Below are 19,099 nucleotides of genomic sequence, written 5' to 3' on the forward strand. Positions count from 1 at the left end.
CTCATTGCTAGCACAGCAGTCTGTGATCTACCGGCAAGGCAGCAGCAAGGCTGGCGGAGGGGCGCCCGCCATTGCTGAGGCTTAAGTAGGTAAACAAAGCTGCTGGGAAGCTCGAACTGGGTGGAGCTCACAGCAGCTCAAGGAAACCTGCCTGTCTCTGTAGACTCCACCTCTGGGGACAGGGCACAGTAAACAATAACAAACACAGCAGAAGCCTCTGCAGACGCAAACGACTCTGTCTGACAGCTTTGAAGAGAGCAGTGGATCTCCCAACACGGAGGTTGAGATCTGAGAAGGGACAGACTCCCTGCTCAAGTGGGTCCCTGACCCCTGAGTAGCCTAACTGGGAGACATCCCCCACTAGGGGCAGTCTGACACCCCACACCTCACAAGGTGGAGTACACCCCTGAGAGGAAGCTTCCAAAGCAAGAATCAGACAGGTACACTCGCTGTTCAGAAATATTCTATCTTCTGCAGCCTCTGCTGCTGATACCCAGGCAAACAGGGTCTGGAGTGGACCTCAAGCAATCTCCAACAGACCTACAGCTGAGGGTCCTGACTGTTAGAAGGAAAACTATCAAACAGGAAGGACACCTACACCAAAACCCCATCAGTACATCACCATCATCAAAGAGCAGAGGCAGATAAAACCACAAAGATGGGGAAAAGGCAGGGCAGAAAAGCTGGAAATTCAAAAAATAAGAGCGCATCTCCCCCGGCAAAGGAGCGCAGCTCATTGCCAGCAACGGATCAAAGCTGGACGGAGAATGACTTTGATGAGATGAGAGAAGAAGGCTTCAGTCCATCAAATTTCTCAGAGCTAAAGGAGGAATTACGTACCCAGCGTAAAGAAACTAAAAATCTTGAAAAAAAAGTGGAAGAATTGATGGCTAGAGTGATTAATGCAGAGAAGGTCATAAACGAAATGAAAGAGATGAAAACCATGACACGAGAAATACGTGACAAATGCACAAGTTTCAGTAACCGTCTCGATCAACTGGAAGAAAGAGTATCAGAGATTGAGGATCAAATGAATGAAATGAAGCGAGAAGAAAAACCAAAAGAACAAAGAAGAAAAAGAAATGAACAAAGCCTGCAAGAAGTATGGGATTATGTAAAAAGACCAAATCTACGTCTGATTGGGGTGCCTGAAAGTGAGGGGGAAAATGGAACAAAGTTGGAAAACACTCTTCAGCATATCATCCAGGAGAACTTCCCCAACCTAGTAGGGCAGGCCAACATTCAAATCCAGGAAATACAGAGAACGCCACAAAGATACTCCTCGAGAAGAGCAACTCCAAGACACATAATTGCCAGATTCACCAAAGTTGAAATGAAGGAAAAAATCTTAAGGGCAGCCAGAGAGAAAGGTCGGGTTACCCACAAAGGGAAGCCCATCAGACTAACAGCAGATCTCTCAGCAGAAACTCTCCAAGCCAGAAGAGAGTGGGGGCCAATATTCAACATTCTTAAAGAAAAGAATTTTAAACCCAGAATTTCATATCCAGCCAAACTAAGTTTCATAAGTGAAGGAGAAATAAAATCCTTTACAGATAAGCAAATGCTTAGAGATTTTGTCACCACTAGGCCTGCCTTACAAGAGACCCTGAAGGAAGCACTCAACATGGAAAGGAACAACCGATACCAGCCATTGCAAAAACATGCCAAAATGTAAAGACCATCGAGGCTAGGAAGAAACTGCATCAACTAATGAGCAAAATAACCAGTTAATATCATAATGGCAGGATCAAGTTCACACATAACAATCTTAACCTTAAATGTAAATGGACTAAATGCTCCAATTAAAAGACACAGACTGGCAAACTGGATAAAGAGTCAAGACCCATCAGTCTACTGTATTCAGGAGACCCATCTCACATGCAGAGACATACATAGGCTCAAAATAAAGGGATGGAGGAAGATTTACCAAGCAAATGGAGAACAAAAAAAAAGCGGGGGTTGCAATACTAGTCTCTGATAAAACAGACTTTAAATCATCAAAGATCAAAAGAGACAAAGAAGGCCATTACATAATGGTAAAAGGATGAATTCAACAGGAAGAGCTAACTATCCTAAATATATATGCACCCAATACAGGAGCACCCAGATTCATCAAGCAAGTCCTTAGAGACTTACAAAGAGACTTAGACTCCCATACAATAATAATGGGAGACTTCAACACTCCACTGTCAACATTAGACAGATCAACGAGACAGAAAGTTAACAAGGATATCCAGGAATTGAACTCAACTCTGCACCAAGCAGACCTAATAGACATCTATAGAACTCTCCACCCCAAATCAACAGAATATACATTCTTCTCAGCACCACATCATACTTACTTCAAAATTGACCACATAATTGGAAGTAAAGCACTCCTCAGCAAATGTACAAGAACAGAAATTATAACAAACTGTCTCTCAGACCACAGTGCAATCAAACTAGAACTCAGGACTAAGAAACTCAATCAAAACTGCTCAACTACATGGAAACTGAACAACCTGCTCCTGAATGACTACTGGGCACATAACGAAATGAAGGCAGAAATAAAGATGTTCTTTGAAACCAATGAGAACAAAGATACAACATACCAGAACCTCTGGGACACATTTAAAGCAGTGTGTAGAGGGAAATTTATAGCACTAAATGCCCACAAGAGAAAGCAGGAAAGATCTAAAATTGACACTCTAACATTGCAATTAAAAGAACTAGAGAAGCAAGAGCAAACACATTCGAAAGCTAGCAGAAGGCAAGAAATAACTAAGATCAGAGCAGAACTGAAGGAGATAGAGACACAAAAAACCCTCCAAAAAATCAATGAATCCAGGAGTTGGTTTTTTGAAAAGATCAACAAAATTGACAGACCACTAGCAAGACTAATAAAGAAGAAAAGAGAGAAGAATCAAATCGACGCAATAAAAAATGATAAAGGGGATATCACCACCGACCCCACAGAAATACAAACTACCATCAGAGAATACTATAAACACCTCTACGCAAATAAACTGGAAAATCTAGAAGAAATGGATAATTTCCTGGACACTTACACTCTTCCAAGACTAAACCAGGACGAAGTTGAATCCCTGAATAGACCAATAGCAGGCTCTGAAATTGAGGCAATAATTAATAGCCTACCAACCAAAAAAAGTCCAGGACCAGATGGATTCACAGCTGAATTCTACCAGAGGTACAAGGAGGAGTTGGTACCATTCCTTCTGAAACTATTCCAATCAATAGAAAAAGAGGGAATCCTCCCTAACTCATTTTATGAGGCCAACATCATCCTGATACCAAAGCCTGGAAGAGACACAACAAAAAAAGAGAATTTTAGACCAATATCCCTGATGAACATCGATGCAAAAATCCTCAATAAAATACTGGCAAACCGGATTCAGCAACACATCAAAAAGCTTATCCACCATGATCAAGTGGGCTTCATCCCTGGGATGCAAGGCTGGTTCAACATTCGCAAATCAATAAACATAATCCAGCATATAAACAGAACCAAAGACAAGAACCACATGATTATCTCAATAGATGCAGAAAAGGCTTTTGACAAAATTCAACAGCCCTTCATGCTAAAAACGCTCAATAAATTCGGTATTGATGGAATGTACCTCAAAATAATAAGAGCTATTTATGACAAACCCACAGCCAATATCATACTGAATGGGCAAAAACTGGAAAAATTCCCTTTGAAAACTGGCACAAGACAGGAATGCCCTCTCTCACCACTCCTATTCAACATAGTGTTGGAAGTTCTGGCTAGGGCAATCAGGCAAGAGAAAGAAATCAAGGGTATTCAGTTAGGAAAAGAAGAAGTCAAATTGTCCCTGTTTGCAGATGACATGATTGTATATTTAGAAAACCCCATTGTCTCAGCCCAAAATCTCCTTAAGCTGATAAGCAACTTCAGCAAAGTCTCAGGATACAAAATTAATGTGCAAAAATCACAAGCATTCTTATACACCAGTAACAGACAAACAGACAGCCAAATCAGGAATGAACTTCCATTCACAATTGCTTCAAAGAGAATAAAATACCCAGGAATCCAACTTACAAGGGATGTAAAGGACCTCTTCAAGGAGAACTACAAACCACTGCTCACTGAAATAAAAGAGGACACAAACAAATGGAAGAACATACCATGCTCATGGATAGGAAGAATCAATATCGTGAAAATGGCCATACTGCCCAAGGTAATTTATAGATTCAATGCCATCCCCATCAAGCTACCAATGAGTTTCTTCACAGAATTGGAAAAAACTGCTTTAAAGTTCATATGGAACCAAAAAAGAGCCCGCATCTCCAAGACAATCCTAAGTCAAAAGAACAAAGCTGGAGGCATCACGCTACCTGACTTCAAACTATACTACAAGGCTACAGTAACCAAAACAGCATGGTACTGGTACCAAAACAGAGATCTAGACCAATGGAACAGAACAGAGTCCTCAGAAATAATACCACACATCTACAGCCATCTGATCTTTGACAAACCTGAGAGAAACAAGAAATGGGGAAAGGATTCCCTATTTAATATATGGTGCTGGGAAAATTGGCTAGCCGTAAGTAGAAAGCTGAAACTGGATCCTTTCCTTACTCCTTATATGAAAATTAATTCAAGATGGATTAGAGACTTAAATGTTAGACCTAATACCATAAAAATCCTAGAGGAAAACCTAGGTAGTACCATTCAGGACATAGGCATGGGCAAAGACTTCATGTCTAAAACACCAAAAGCAACAGCAGCAAAAGCCAAAATTGACAAATGGGATCTAATTAAACTAAAGATCTTCTGCACAGCAAAAGAAACTACCATCAGAGTGAACAGGAAACCTACAGAATGGGAGAAAAATTTTGCAATCTACTCATCTGACAAAGGGCTAATATCCAGAACCTACAAAGAACTCAAACACATTTACAAGAAAAAAACAAACAACTCCATCAAAAGGTGGGCAAAGGATATGAACAGACATTTCTCAAAAGAAGACATTCATACAGCCAACAGACACATGAAAAAATGCTCATCATTACTGGCCATCAGAGAAATGCAAATCAAAACCACAATGAGATACCATCTCACACCAGTTAGAATGGCGATCATTAAAAAGTCAGGAAACAACAGGTGCTGGAGAGGATGTGGAGAAATAGGAACGCTTTTACTCTGTTGATGGGATTGTAAACTAGTTCAACCATTATGGAAAACAGTATGGTGATTCCTCAAGGATCTAGAACTAGATGTACCATATGACCCAGCCATCGCATTACTGGGTATATACCCAAAGGATTATAAATTATGCTGCTATAAAGACACATTCACACGTATGTTTATTGCAGCACTATTCACAATAGCAAAGACTTGGAATCAACCCAAATGTCCATCAGTGACAGATTGGATTAAGAAAATGTGGCACATATACACCATGGAATACTATGCAGCCATAAAAAAGGATGAGTTTGTGTCCTTTGTAGGGACATGGATGCAGCTGGAAACCATCATTCTCAGCAAACTATCACAAGAACAGAAAACCAAACACCGCATGTTCTCACTCATAGGTGGGAACTGAACAATGAGATCACTTGGACTCAGGAAGGGGAACATCACACACCGGGGCCTATCATGGGGAGGGGGGAGGGGGGAGGGATTGCATTGGGAGTTATACCTGATGTAAATGACGAGTTGATGGGTGCAGCACACCAACATGGCACAAGTATACATATGTAACAAACCTGCACGTTATGCACATGTACCCTACAACTTAAAGTATAATAATAATAAATAAATTTAAAAATAATAATAAAAAAATTAAAAAAAAAAGAAAATTAATGAATTCATTTATTCTCTTTCTTTCCTTTCTTCCTCCTTTATTTATTCCCTTTCTTCTCCTTTCCCTTATGTCAGTTTTGCTTCAGGTATTTTGAAACTCTTATGTAGTGCATGTACATTTATGCTTCCTTCAAAAAATTAATATTCATCAATTACTAAATGTTTACTTTATATGATATTAATATATCTGGTCCAGCTTTCCTTTGATTAATATTCATCCCTATCCTTCCCTTTATTATTAACTCATTTTTGTCTTTATCATTAAAATGAGTTTCCTGTAGGTAGCTGTATCAGTTATCTAATGTTGCCAAAGAAAACACTCTGAAATTTAATGCCTTAAAACATTTTTGATCTCACTTTTCCTGTGACTCAAAATTTAGACAGCAGTTTGGCTGGATGTTTGTCCCTCTCTCTGTGCTTAATTTGTATTATTTCTACTGTTGTATCTTCAGTGGCTCATCTTTTCTCCTGCTATTCCTTATCTACTAGCCAGTGTATTTGCATTTCACACATATTTTTCATCTCTAGAAATTCTGTTTTTGTTTTTATTGAAACATTTCATTTCTGTCCTTAAAATTATCATTGTTCTTCTACTTTGCACCTATGGGACATGTTTATGATAGTCTTTTTAACATCCTTTTTCTTTTAATTCTATCATCTCCATTATTTCTTGATTTTTTTTCTCTCTGATTAGTTTCAGACTAATTATAGACTATATTGTCCTTGATTTAAATGGTAATTTTTGCTGGATCCTGGATATTGTAATTTTTATGTTCTTAAGTTCTAGACATTGTCCTATGTGTTTAAAGAGTGTTGTACTTTGTACTAGTATGGAGTTAAGTTATGTAAAATTATTTGATGCTATTGATGCTTATTGTTAAGCTTTCTTTAGGACAAGCTTAGAGATTATTGGCCCAAATACTAAGGTAATATGCTTCTGAGTATTCTTTTTGTTGTTGTTTGTTTTGAAACAGAGTGTTACTCTGTTGCCTAGGCTGTAGTGCAGTGGCACAATTATAGCTTACTGCATGCAGGCTTGACCTCCCAGGCTCAAGCAATGCTCCTGCCTCAGTCACCCAAGTAGCTGGCACTACAGGTGTGCACCACCAGAGCTGGCTAGTTTTCTTATATTTTGTAAAGACCGGGTCTCACTATGTTGCCCATGGTGGTTTCAATGTCCTGGGCTCAAGCTTTCCTCCTGCCTCAGCCTTCCAAAGTTTTGAGGTTACAGGCGTGAGGCATCACAACTGGCCTCTGAGTATTCTTTTTAATGTCCAGGTCTATCCTGCTGGCTGATGGACACACAAACTTGGCTTATGGACACACAAACTGTCCCCAACACTCTATAAGCTTCAGGAACTGTTTGGCCTACTACTTTTTTATGGTTTTGTTTGCTCTGGTTTGGGCTTCTCCGCCTATTCTGATGACCCTGGGTGTAAATGTTCTCAGTTAAATGAAAGTTAAAGTTTGTGCTAATTGTCTGTGTCATAGTTACTCTGGGGGTATACACCATGGAAAGTTAATTTCTCTTCTGTATTGTGAATGGATTTGGGAGGATTACAATTTGCAGGATTTGGATGTTAGAATTTAGAAGACCATCATTATTCTCTAAGGACTTCTGTATTTCTTTGTCAACTCTTGAGAATTATATCCTGGGGTTTTGTTGTTGTTTTATTCTATTTCACATTATTGCACACAGAACTAATGGTAGCAATGGCCCATCAAGAGTGACTGCTGCCAAGATGCCAGCTGCAGCAGGCAGGCTGACCCGGACTTCCCATGCCACTGCTTGGGCAGGAGCCTCGCCTTCCCTAGGAGCCACTGCAGCTGCCCTCCCAGATGCAGAATCCAGACTTCTCTGCAGTCTGCACTTTTGGGGACCCAGAAAGGACCCCATGCCACCATCTTCACAGGCTCAGGGATGCCTGCCCCCACTACCTGGCCTCCTCCTGCTGTCTAGACAGTCCCTCCTACCACATTTGCAGCAATCAACAAATGCATCTTGGGGACTCTGGGGTCCATGAGTCCACAAGGTGGTTACTGGAAGCCTCTGTCTTTTTACTGTATCTCCCCTCTCTTTTCTGGATTTCCTCATGGTTCCCACTGCGAAATACTGAAGTGGCCACTCCCAGCAGGCCCTCCAAAGTACCATCTGGTCCCACAGCCCATTTCTGCAGCCCCTCCTGACATCAGGGGCCACCTGTGCGATTAACTCATCCCCTAGAACCAGCTGTCCCCTTAATCAAATCAGGAGATGGAGAATCACACTTCACCAATGCCCCTCCAGCCCCCTGATGAACTCCCATCAAATGTGTGACTCCCATCAAATCCCTGGTCTACCATGGATCGCTCAGTTCTATTGAGAGGCTGGACCCAGTCCCTTGTAAGCCTTCTAGTGTGCAAACCTAAAAGTGTTTCCTCCTCCTTTCTCTCATTTTATCACTGGGGGCTCATTTTGGGTCCCCAGTGGTACTGCCATTCTTCCAACTGGTCCTCCAATGGTACTGCCATTCTTCCAACTCCTCCCCATCCATGGGCCTGTATAAGATATAAAGTTCATTTCCAAACTTCTCTGCCACTTGCAGGATTCCCTGCTTTTCAGTGGTGGTCAGGGTTTGACTCAAAAGTAATATGAATCCTTCCAGGAGAGCTCAAACACTTAGTTTAAGTTCTAGAAAGCCTCTATATACCTGTCAGGACCATCTGGAAACTTGCCAAGACCCCCTTTAATTTGAAAAGGGAACCTGGACCTTAATGGTGCCATATTCACCAGGCATCTGTTATTGGAGCAGTTGAGACTGGGACCTGCCTAAAACAAAGATTTTTAGGCTGGGGCAAGCTTAAGAGAGAACCCGCATAGGAAAGAGCAAAGGAGGTTGATTCCCCTGCTGGAGGCACCTCTGGGGTTTGCTTCCCTATTTCCCTGGGACTTTCTCTTGCAGCCTCTCCTGAGATGTCCACTAGGAGGGCTTAATTAATCCTACAATCTTGACAAAGGTCCGAATTGCCCTGCAAGGCAAAGAAGGCCTGCACATATGGGACCTTGGACCATTTGCCCTCACATTCACAGAACAGATTTCTTCCTGAGGCCATGTTTCTGTTTGATACTTCAAGGTGCTTGACACTAAGTTGACAACAAAGGAAATGGCAAAAACATGTTTGCCACAAATTTATGTGCAGATGCCAATGCACAGTTTGCTTTGTCTGTGGTGTTCTTAACTTTCCATTTTATACTTTTGATGACTAAGCCAATTCCACATTCTACCCAGTAATATCTCTGGTTTGCAACAACATCTTTAACATTTAAAATTGTATATAAAGAAGAGATGGGAACCTTGACAACCACAAAAGAAAGAAAGAAAGAATGATAGGAAAAACTGAGGTCCAAGTGCCAACACCCTAATGGGCACTCGGAGACTGGAGTTAGTCCAGAGGCCTTTGGATAACACAAGGTGTAGCCTTGGCCAGATACCCTCAGTTGCGCCAAGATTTTCTTTCAGTCCTATGTGACAGCTAGATATTCATGAAAAGAAACTGGATTGAAACAAAGCCAACATTCTCAACACCTGAGGGTGATGGAGGATTGACAATGTCCTCCCCAGAAAGTCTGTTCTCCATGTCTTGAGTCCTGGTAGCTGTGCTAGTCGCTTTTAACTGACTGACAAAGGTCCAGTATTTTTCTTTCATTTTGACTGTTGTGGAATTTAGAGACTCCAAAAAAAGGACAGTAAAAGCAGATCCACTTTTATTTACCTTTCCACAGACCCTGGATGAGCCCCCAAAATGTTACAGGATCTTTGGGGTGTTGCTTTTCTGGCCAGAAATGTATGTGGCTGGTGGTGCCTTTGTCTGCTCTTTGAAAAGGTAGGGCCACTTCTGAAGATGTCTTGGTGGTCACCACCCCTGCCATATTGTCATCAGGATGGTGGAAACTTCCAGGACCTGCTCTGATGAAATCTCACCTGGAAACTGTGAAGTAAAATTTTTCCTTTTTGTGGAGAATGGGGTCTCACTATATTGCCCAGGCAGGTCTCATACTCCTGGGCTCAAGCTATCTTCTTACCTCTGCCCCCCTAAAAGCTGGGATTTGAGGCATGAGCCACCATGCCTAGAAACTGAGTTCCCCCAAGGTGCAACATCTCAGACTCATGCCTGTAATGTCAGCTCTGGGCAGTGTTGACATGCCAGCCACTTGTCATCTCAGCACCCTCCAGGCTTTGGGCACCCATGAGTGTGGAAAGGATAACCAAGGAGGGTGCTGAGGGTGTCTTGTCACTGACCTGCAGGTGCCCATTGGTGTGAGCAGCCTGGAGGCTATGGACAGTACTGGGAGGCAGACAGACTTCTGGAGGGGAAACAGGGTGGGTCCCCAGTGAAGCCCCACCTTCAGGCCAGTAAAGGCCTGAAGCCTGGCGGCCAGACTGCCAGTCCTGCAGACCAGACTGGGAACTTGTGGTGCCTTTTCTGGACCCGCCCATGGTTGTCCATGGATCAGTTGACATGTGCTTCCTCCCCTCTGAGGCCCATAAAAGCCCCAGGTTCAGCCAGAGCAGAGAGGATGGAGAGATGATGGGGTGGTCACCTGCAGAGAAGGGCTACCTTGTCTGCTGAGAAGAGGATGGATCAACCAGAAACAGAGAGGAACTACCCTCTCTACTAAGTGCTAAACACTTGACAGGTCGACCTGTCAACAGAGAGGACCTACCCACTGCGGGTCTCATCTGAGCAGTTCTAACACTCAATAAAGCTCCTCTTCATCTTGCTCACCCTCCACTTGTCTGAATACCTCATTCTTCCTGGATAGAGGACGAGAACTTTGGCAGGATGCCACCAGCCAGAGAGGTTTCTGATCAGAAAAGCAACACTCTGAAGATCCCATAACAGAACTACGATATTGCCTCCAAAGCATTATTTACCTCCAAAGCATTATTTACTGGTAAATAATGTTATATATCACCCAAATCCTCAGGATATGCATTTATGTGCATCTATGTTTGCATATTTATATATATCTTTACAATTTCTACAAATTAATAAGAAAAATAATCCTTAAGAAAAATATGATCAAAGAAAATGGACAGTAATAGGTATAACATTTTCATAATTCTTTATTTTTTAGAATTATTTTGTTCTTCACATATATTAAGACTTTCTTCTAATTTTTAATATTTTTACTATAATTTATAAGGACCCATGAATTCTCCCTTGCATTAATTCATTGAAGAGAAGATTTGCCAGCTATGTTCTAGGCATAGTTCTAAGATTATAGGGAACAAACATTTTTCACTTTCTAAAGTCTTCCTTACACATAAATACTTCTTCATAAAGATAAACCCAAGGAGATTCATTACACAACTCTAAGTGGCTCTATTTTCAGGTTATCAATGTGCTGATTTTAGACAAATTGTGATTTTTCTAGTTCGTCGAGCACTTCAGATATGTTTATACTTTTTTATAAAACGGTGAATAATGTAAAGGAATTTTTGGTTGGAAAATAATACAAATAGAAAAGAGTAAAATTTTTTAAATTAGGTTTTCACAAATCGTTCTGACTCTCATTTTGCCTTTGTGTAGTACATTAATTATTTCAAACAGCTAAACTACTAATTAGTAGATATCAAGGAAATGTTAATATAATACTATAGGATTCGCCCTGATTTAACAAGAATTATTGGAAAAATAAGCAAAGCAATTGTAACCCAGAAGCTTTCAAACATATGTTTGGATTTACCCCACAACCTTAACTTCTTTGTCACTTTTCTTTGCTCCACCCAGATTCCCAGTTAAATATTTTCAGTTGACATCTATTCTGAGATTAGTATTAGGTCCATAATTCTGCTTTTTTTCATTTTCATTATGCTACAATAGGAGAGGTAAATATTACCTTACAGTTATACCTCACTGATGACAGTGGACTTGACTGTTTTTCTATTGGGCTTTTGTACTGTTTCTCATCAGAGGCCTGTTTTTTTACATTGTTATGACCAAAGTTCATCTTTTTTTCATCAGTAACTATGAGGCTTGCTTTTAATTTTTATTTACTCACATTAATATGAACCACTGCATTGATCTTATGTTTACAGATTAATTAATGATCTGTGCCAAACTTATGTTTGAAATTGGGAACAGAATTTTAATTCAAACATTTGAAAGATAAGATTTTACAAGGACCTGACTTTTATATATCTGATAAAGAAATATTTTCATCCAAAACCAACTGCTAGTAATTCTGTGCCTCTTTTCCACAGAAGAGAATGTTTAAATTTCATCAAATGAAACATATTTTTGAAATACTTGATAAAATGAGATGCCTGCGAAAACGTTCTACAGTGTCATTCTTGGGAGTTCTTGTCATTTTTCTCCTTTTTATGAACTTGTACATTGAAGATAGCTATGTTCTGGTAAGTTTTGGAGGTTAATTGTCTTTTCTTCAAAATAAGGCATAAGTCAAACAAGAAATAGTCCCACTGTAACCTAACTTCAGTCTCAAGCTATTGGAGAAGACTTAGTTTGAGCAAAATTATAACATGTATATTGTCTATTTTTTATATTAACCATACATCAACATTACACTTGTATTGAATTATTTTCCAATATTTTAATGCTGTTTAGTTTGTGCTCCAAGTGTGTACATATAATTACAAATAAGTTAGCTATCATCACTATGCAGAATTAATATTATGTGGAACCATTAAGATTTGGGGTTTTCCATTTGAAATGTATAGAATGAACAAAATCTGCTTAGAAAGTATTACTCCTTGCTTCCTCTACTTTTCTATATTATCACTGAAATTTTCAAAATTCCATTGTCTAATTAACAATGCTTTTTAATTGTGCTATTTGTATAAGTAATATTTTATTACAATGTGTAATATCTTATTTGGATTTTGAATAGACCTAGATGGCCACTCTGTTTTATATTTATACCCACTGAAAAGATCTCAAGAGATAAAGATATTGATGTGTAAATTATTCTGTAGTTAGAATGAGATGCCAAATATTGGTAGGTGATTACATATGAATACGTTTTTTTAGGGAAAATATGACAATATGCAAAAGGGCTTTTTCTGACTAATTATGAAAGATTAATGTGCTAGCTTTGACTTTTTTTCTTATTGTTATTGTCACATCATTTCATGTCTGATAAGATTAATATAGACATTATTGCTATTCACTTTTTCTATCTTAATGGAGCCTAAAATACCTGTCCTAATTTGTATGTTATTATTAATATTTATAGATTTCAGAAAATCAAAACCTGATTACAGTTTACATATTTCAGAAATCAAAACCTTTACAACTAACAGGAACTAAAAAGTGATTTTCACATGCAAAAATGCTGAGAGTTTAAATTAGTGTCTTAAAAGAGACACAGTATTTCCAAAAAAAAAAAAAAAAAAAAACTTTAGATGATTTATTAACTATTGTTTGCCAGATACTATGCTATATCCTATGATCCAACCATATTTTTTGGTTGGTACAGATATTCCTAAGAAGTCCTCTGTAAAACATCTTGCATCCTTTAGCTCTGTTCTTTGATGGTGAAATTGTGCCAGAATCCTAGATTTTGACTTTGCCTAGGCTTTTTGTCTTCAAATAGCGGTTCTGATGTTGTGGACCCTTCGTGTTTCTCTACACATTCGATGCACAATGGTTGAAATCACCAAAGATTAAACAGGATTTGAGTAGGCATCATTTAGGCAAACTTAGCAAATAGGAGAAACATACTAACGTTATGCTTTTTTGAATATTTTTAAAACCTATTAGTTATATGAGATATAATAAGGACAACAGAACAAGGCCCATGTGTTCTTGCTATTTTTTTCTTAAGATAATGAAAGATCACAAGTTCACTAGAGATTCTCTTGATTAATGATTCAATTTTATAATAAAAATATATTTTTGATTCTGTGTCTACAGGTAGAAGTAAATAAAATCTTGTAAATCAAACACATGTTATTGGTTGGAGGCTTGCTATGTTCAATGACTCATTGAATTTAAAAGGCAGTTTCCAGTGCAATTTTAATCTTTCACTTTCAACAAACCCAAAGGACCATTGAATGTGCAAAACGCCCTTGGGTCTTTTGAAATAGAACCTGTTTAAATTCACTGTAAAATGAGTAAGAAGTAGTAGAGTATATGTCAATTAGAAACTAAAATGCTATTTTCCTGTTTTGCAAATTTTTACAGTGCTATCTAAACATTGGTCCTAGCCATCAAATGTAGATAGTATGATTTAATGAAGTAGCTCTTCCACTAAAGCTACTTTCTCAATGAAATTTCTCTGATTGTATTAGGAATATATCTACTCAAATTTGCAAATCAGTCCAGGTGCAGAAAACAGATTGCTTCTTAGCTTTTAAAAGTTATTATTTTAAAATACTTACAAAAGTTGGAAAAAATGAGTTAAAATGATTGCTAAATTCCAGCACTCATCCCTTGTTCTACATTTGATGATAGTATTTTTATTATTTAACAATTTACTATTTACTGACTGATGTTTTTTAACCAAATTGCATTTTAGCTGAATTTTGCTTCAAGACTATAAATTGAAAACTTTTTCAATGATTAATATTAAAGTGCATTATAATTATTCTTCTAAAATTGAATAATATCCATGGGAAACTGGCCTCCTCCAAGAATATAATGCAATTTCTTTTTAACACATCTCCCTTTTGATCTTTTACCTGTGTTTATTTCATTTTTTCATAAAATTATCTGAACTCATTTTTCTTCTTTCTTCCCGATTATCACAATTTGCTAATAAAAATATGCAATTTGCTAAGCACAGACATTAGTAGATCTTTCTTTTTTGTCTTCCTTTTTAAACACTGGGAAATAATACTTCTAACTTGGAGATATCAGGTGGATAGTTAGAACTAGCAAGGTCTCTGGAGTTAGTTAACACATTCTATTCTCCTCTTTTTGTTAGAAAATCCATTTGTGGCCTGAAACCCTAGGCATATTAGCAGTTTAGCTTATTTGCTTATGTATTAGAGATATATGTGCCTTTAAGTGAAAAAGGAAGCTGTGCTTAGTGTAAGAGACAAACACCGTTACAAGGCAAACTAAGTAGAAGAGACGCTGCATGCCCAATCAACTTAGCCTCTTGGCTGTGAACATCTTCAAAGTAGCCACAAGGGTATATATTTAGTCTGTAGCTAGTTCATTGAATTGCATTCCCTTCCAGAAAATGATTGTCATAAAGCCTTGTCTTATTACTGAGAAATATACTACAGCATAGTAGCTACAGAAAGAAGGTATCCAGGGAGACCCTGACTGTTCAGGTAGATGCCTCTGGAAAGCAGCCAACAAGGCTGACTCAGGTAAAAGTTGCATTATTTATTTATGCTGAAAAGTGAAAAAAGCTTGTTCTTGAGAATTTAATAAAGTGATTTCATATAAGTTCCATTTCTTTTTATATTCTGTTATGTCCTTAAATCAGGCTGAATGCACTCCATCTTATAACACAAAATTTCTAGATTTTATGTGTTCAGGATAGAATTTTTAAAGAGATATTCAATATCCTGCACCTACTTTAGAATGTAACATCAACTAAGAACAGAATGGTAAAATGAATTTAGTGCTGTAAGTACTGTACTTTTTATAGAAATTTCTTCCAGGCATTATTAATTATGTACACCACTACATTACTATTAAAATAATTGATACTAAACTGAGTCACTAGTTACTTTTTGGCAGTTCTAAATTTGTTTATTTTAAACTTTAATGATGTTTTATAGGTTTGCCAGGTAGACACCAATGAAAATATTTATGTATAAAGAACTTAAAATAATCAGAATTCAGTGGATAGTCAATTAGTATATTTCTAAGTAATTTAGAATCTAAGGTTTAATCTCAAGTACTTTGAAAATTTATGGCTTTTACCCACGGCATTGTGTAAAAGCCACACAAAGTCACACTTTTACACATTGTGAACTTTATAAAGGACTAAAGTATTTCTTGGTCCAAATTATCAGAGGCAGTATAAAATAGAGAAGTACACTATTAAATACCCAATTTATATTTATAAACATAACTGGATATACAGAAAAGATATTCAGAATGAATCTTGATTTAGTAAGGACCATATTGGAAGCCTCTAGTTAAGATCCCTACTTTCAGTTTTCATTCGAAGAATAGTCACGTCTGGCCATAGATTTGAAAGTTTCAGTTAGTCATCTTTTTCACTGGCACTTGAGATTGATGCGAAGTATTGAATGTTTTCATTGTAAAACTTATATTGAGCTTTGTCTAATTTTTTAGAACAAGGCTTTAGTTAACATTTTGACCACAGAAAAAAAAAATAGCAGGACCAAAGTTAGTTAATCCATTTACTTTCTCTATAGTCTTAATAGCTAGCACATGCCTAGCTTGACTTTCTATACTGAATAAAATAAATCCACATAAGGCCAGGTGCACTGGCTCACACCTACAATCCCAGCACTTTGGGAGGCCGAGGTGAGTGGATCACTTGAGGTCAGGAGATTGAGACCAGCCTGGCCAACATGACGAAACGTAGTCTCTACTAAAAAATACTAAAATTAGCTGGGCATTGTGGTGTGTGCCTGTAATCCCAGCTACTTGGGAGACTGAGGCAGGAGAATGGCTTGAACCCAGGAGGCGGAGGCTGCAGTGAGTCGAGATCATGCCACTGCACTCCAGCCTGGGCAACAGATCCAGACTCCATCTCAAAAAAAAATTGATTAAAATAAATGAATAAAACCACATAGTAGAGTGCACATTTTGGAAAAAAAAAAAAAAAAGAGAGAGAGAGAGAGACAAACATTTCTTTCTAATTAGGTTGTTCTCAAACGTATTCTACCAATTCTAGTAAATCACATACGAGTCAAACAGTCATTTTCCTAATAGTGTATGACTAATAAAGGCTTGATCAAATGATGATTAGATAATTAAAATTTACCATTTAGCTTATATCAAAGAAGGGCAATTAATGGGTAAAGGACATATTTTAATCTGAATATGAATATGTTTTCTTGACTATAAACCTTCCTGAAGATTTAATGACATGCAAAATCCAACACCAAATAAATAAAGTGGATCTAAAATATGAAAGGATTGGGCATTACATCCAATAGAATCTCTCTCACACACACACACACACACACAAACTATCATGAGAAATATTAGTCCTGGATCTCTACACATTACCTTAATTTGGTGCAAATGTGTCCTATTTGAGGTTACTTTAGGACATATGAAAAAAATTACTGCCATATCACCCATAACTAGCTCTTCTCAATAGATAGATAGTAGCCACATAAGTGACTTATTTAATAAAGTATCCAAAATGCAAATATTATATCCACTACTGCATCTTCCTAATCATTCCTATAGTTTCATAATCATGGAGACACTGTGATCTTTTTATCTGAGAGTGCTTGAAGAAGAGTAAGTCAGGCAATATGGTAGGAACTAGCCTTAGATTAAACTATAAAATAGGTTACTGTCAATTTTGAGATCCCTAAATGATTGTCAAAAATTTGAAAAGTAGCATAATGGCAGTGGGAGTTTTCATGTAGCAATTCTTTTTTTTAATAGATTGCCATTATTAATGTGTCCTGTAGAAAAACAAGTGTAATTGTATATACAGTAAAATAGGCAAGAGAGCTACTGGAGCAGAACCTCCAGGTAAAAAATGAGGTGAGTGATGATGAGCTATAGCTTATGATGTCAGTAATTGAGATTTATATAACCCTGCATACTATATATTATAGTCATACATTTATTGTGTAAAAAAGAAACTTTATTTAATCCATGACCATCTATTATTTATGTATTTTTCTTGCCTCTTTCTTGGCATTTAGGAAGGAGACAAACAACTTATAAGGGAAACATCCACACATCAACTGAATTCAGAACGCTATGTTCATACTTTTAAGGATTTGTCTAATTTCTCAGGAGCCATAAATGTCACCTATCGCTACCTAGCTGCCACACCTTTACAAAGAAAGCGTAAGTATCCTTAAACATTTAAATAAAGAATACAAAAAATATTTTGCATTAAAATAATAATAATTTGTTTCGCATGTATAGTAAAAAGGCTTAAGGGCTTTACTCATATAATAAATTATTTGGAGAAAACTTCAGTGTTTCTTCATGAATTGCCAACTACTATACTCACTGACCCAGTACCCTTAATAACAAAAAAATTAAATAAAATGCCTAATCATGAGTCTTTTGAGATTTTGTTGTAGGATGTTATAGAGTGACTAGAAAAAAATCAATTTACTTTAAAATTTAGAAGGTAACTTTTAAAAATTGCTATGTTCATATTGCTACGTTTTCTAACCTCTAACAGTTTGGTTTTATGACTTGTTGCAACTTTTTAATTAATGAAACTCAGTGTTTTAGTTTCCTAGGTCTGCCATAATGAATTACCACAAAGTGACTGGCTTTAAAAAAAGAGCAATGTATTCTCTCATGGTTCTGGAAGCCAGAGGTTGAAATCAAGGTGCTGGCAGGGCCCCACTTCCTCCCTCCAAAAATTCTAAGGGAGAATCCTCACCTCTTTCAGCTTCTGGTGGCTTCGCTTCTGGTAATCTTTGGCTTTGCAGCATCACTCCAATTCCTGCCTCCATCATCAGTGGCCTTCTCTTTGTCTTTCTGTGTCTTTTCCTCTTTTATAAAGACACAAGTTACTGATTTTAGGGTCCACATCTAAATCCAGAATTATTGCATCTCAAGATCCTTAACTAATTATAGCTGCAAAGATCAAATTTACTAATAAAGTTACATTCTGAGATTCCAGGTAGACATGAATTTTTGGAGGAAACTATTGAACACACTACAATCTGGTAAAAAATATATATATATATTTGGAGCCAAGAAATGACATACTACATTTCTAACACACCATAGCTTACAAAAAGTACCGTTATCTAATTAGCATACCACTAAGAAAGTATAAGCACTACCAATTTTAATTATAACGCTATTGATTGCAGTATGCAGCCTGATTTTTAAATGTTTCAATGCGTAAAATATAAATCTTAGGCTGGGTTTAGGTGGCTCATGCCTGTAATCCCAGCACTTTGGGAGGCCAAGGAAAGTGAATCACTTGAGGCCAGGAGTTCAAGACCAGCCTGGCCAACATAGTTAAACCCCTTCTTTACTAAAAATACAAAAATTAGCTGGGCATGATCGTGTACACCTGTAATTCCAGCTACTCGGGAGGCTGAGGAGGCCGAAACACCAGAGTCGCCTGAACCTGGGAGGTGGAACTACGTTACAGCCTGGGCGACAGAGCGA

The 19,099-nt window shown here is 37.8% G+C and overlaps 1 protein-coding gene across 18 annotated transcripts in view; it reads left to right on the forward strand.

Annotated features, from left to right (window-relative positions):
- Nucleotides 1-19,099, forward strand: part of LOC105473258 (MGAT4 family member C) — a 935,225-nt gene that overhangs the window by 890,314 nt on the left and 25,812 nt on the right. For all 18 annotated transcript variants that reach the window (XM_071071338.1, XM_071071335.1, XM_071071336.1 and 15 more), the window contains 2 exons: nucleotides 12,076-12,228; nucleotides 17,656-17,803. In XM_071071338.1, the coding sequence (XP_070927439.1) occupies nucleotides 12,082-12,228; nucleotides 17,656-17,803 (295 nt within the window). In that variant the 5' untranslated portion in view covers nucleotides 12,076-12,081. The remainder of the gene's footprint in view (nucleotides 1-12,075; nucleotides 12,229-17,655; nucleotides 17,804-19,099) is intronic.

Source organism: Macaca nemestrina, chromosome 10 (genome assembly GCF_043159975.1).
Source record: "Macaca nemestrina isolate mMacNem1 chromosome 10, mMacNem.hap1, whole genome shotgun sequence".
Taxonomy (NCBI): domain Eukaryota; kingdom Metazoa; phylum Chordata; class Mammalia; order Primates; family Cercopithecidae; genus Macaca; species Macaca nemestrina.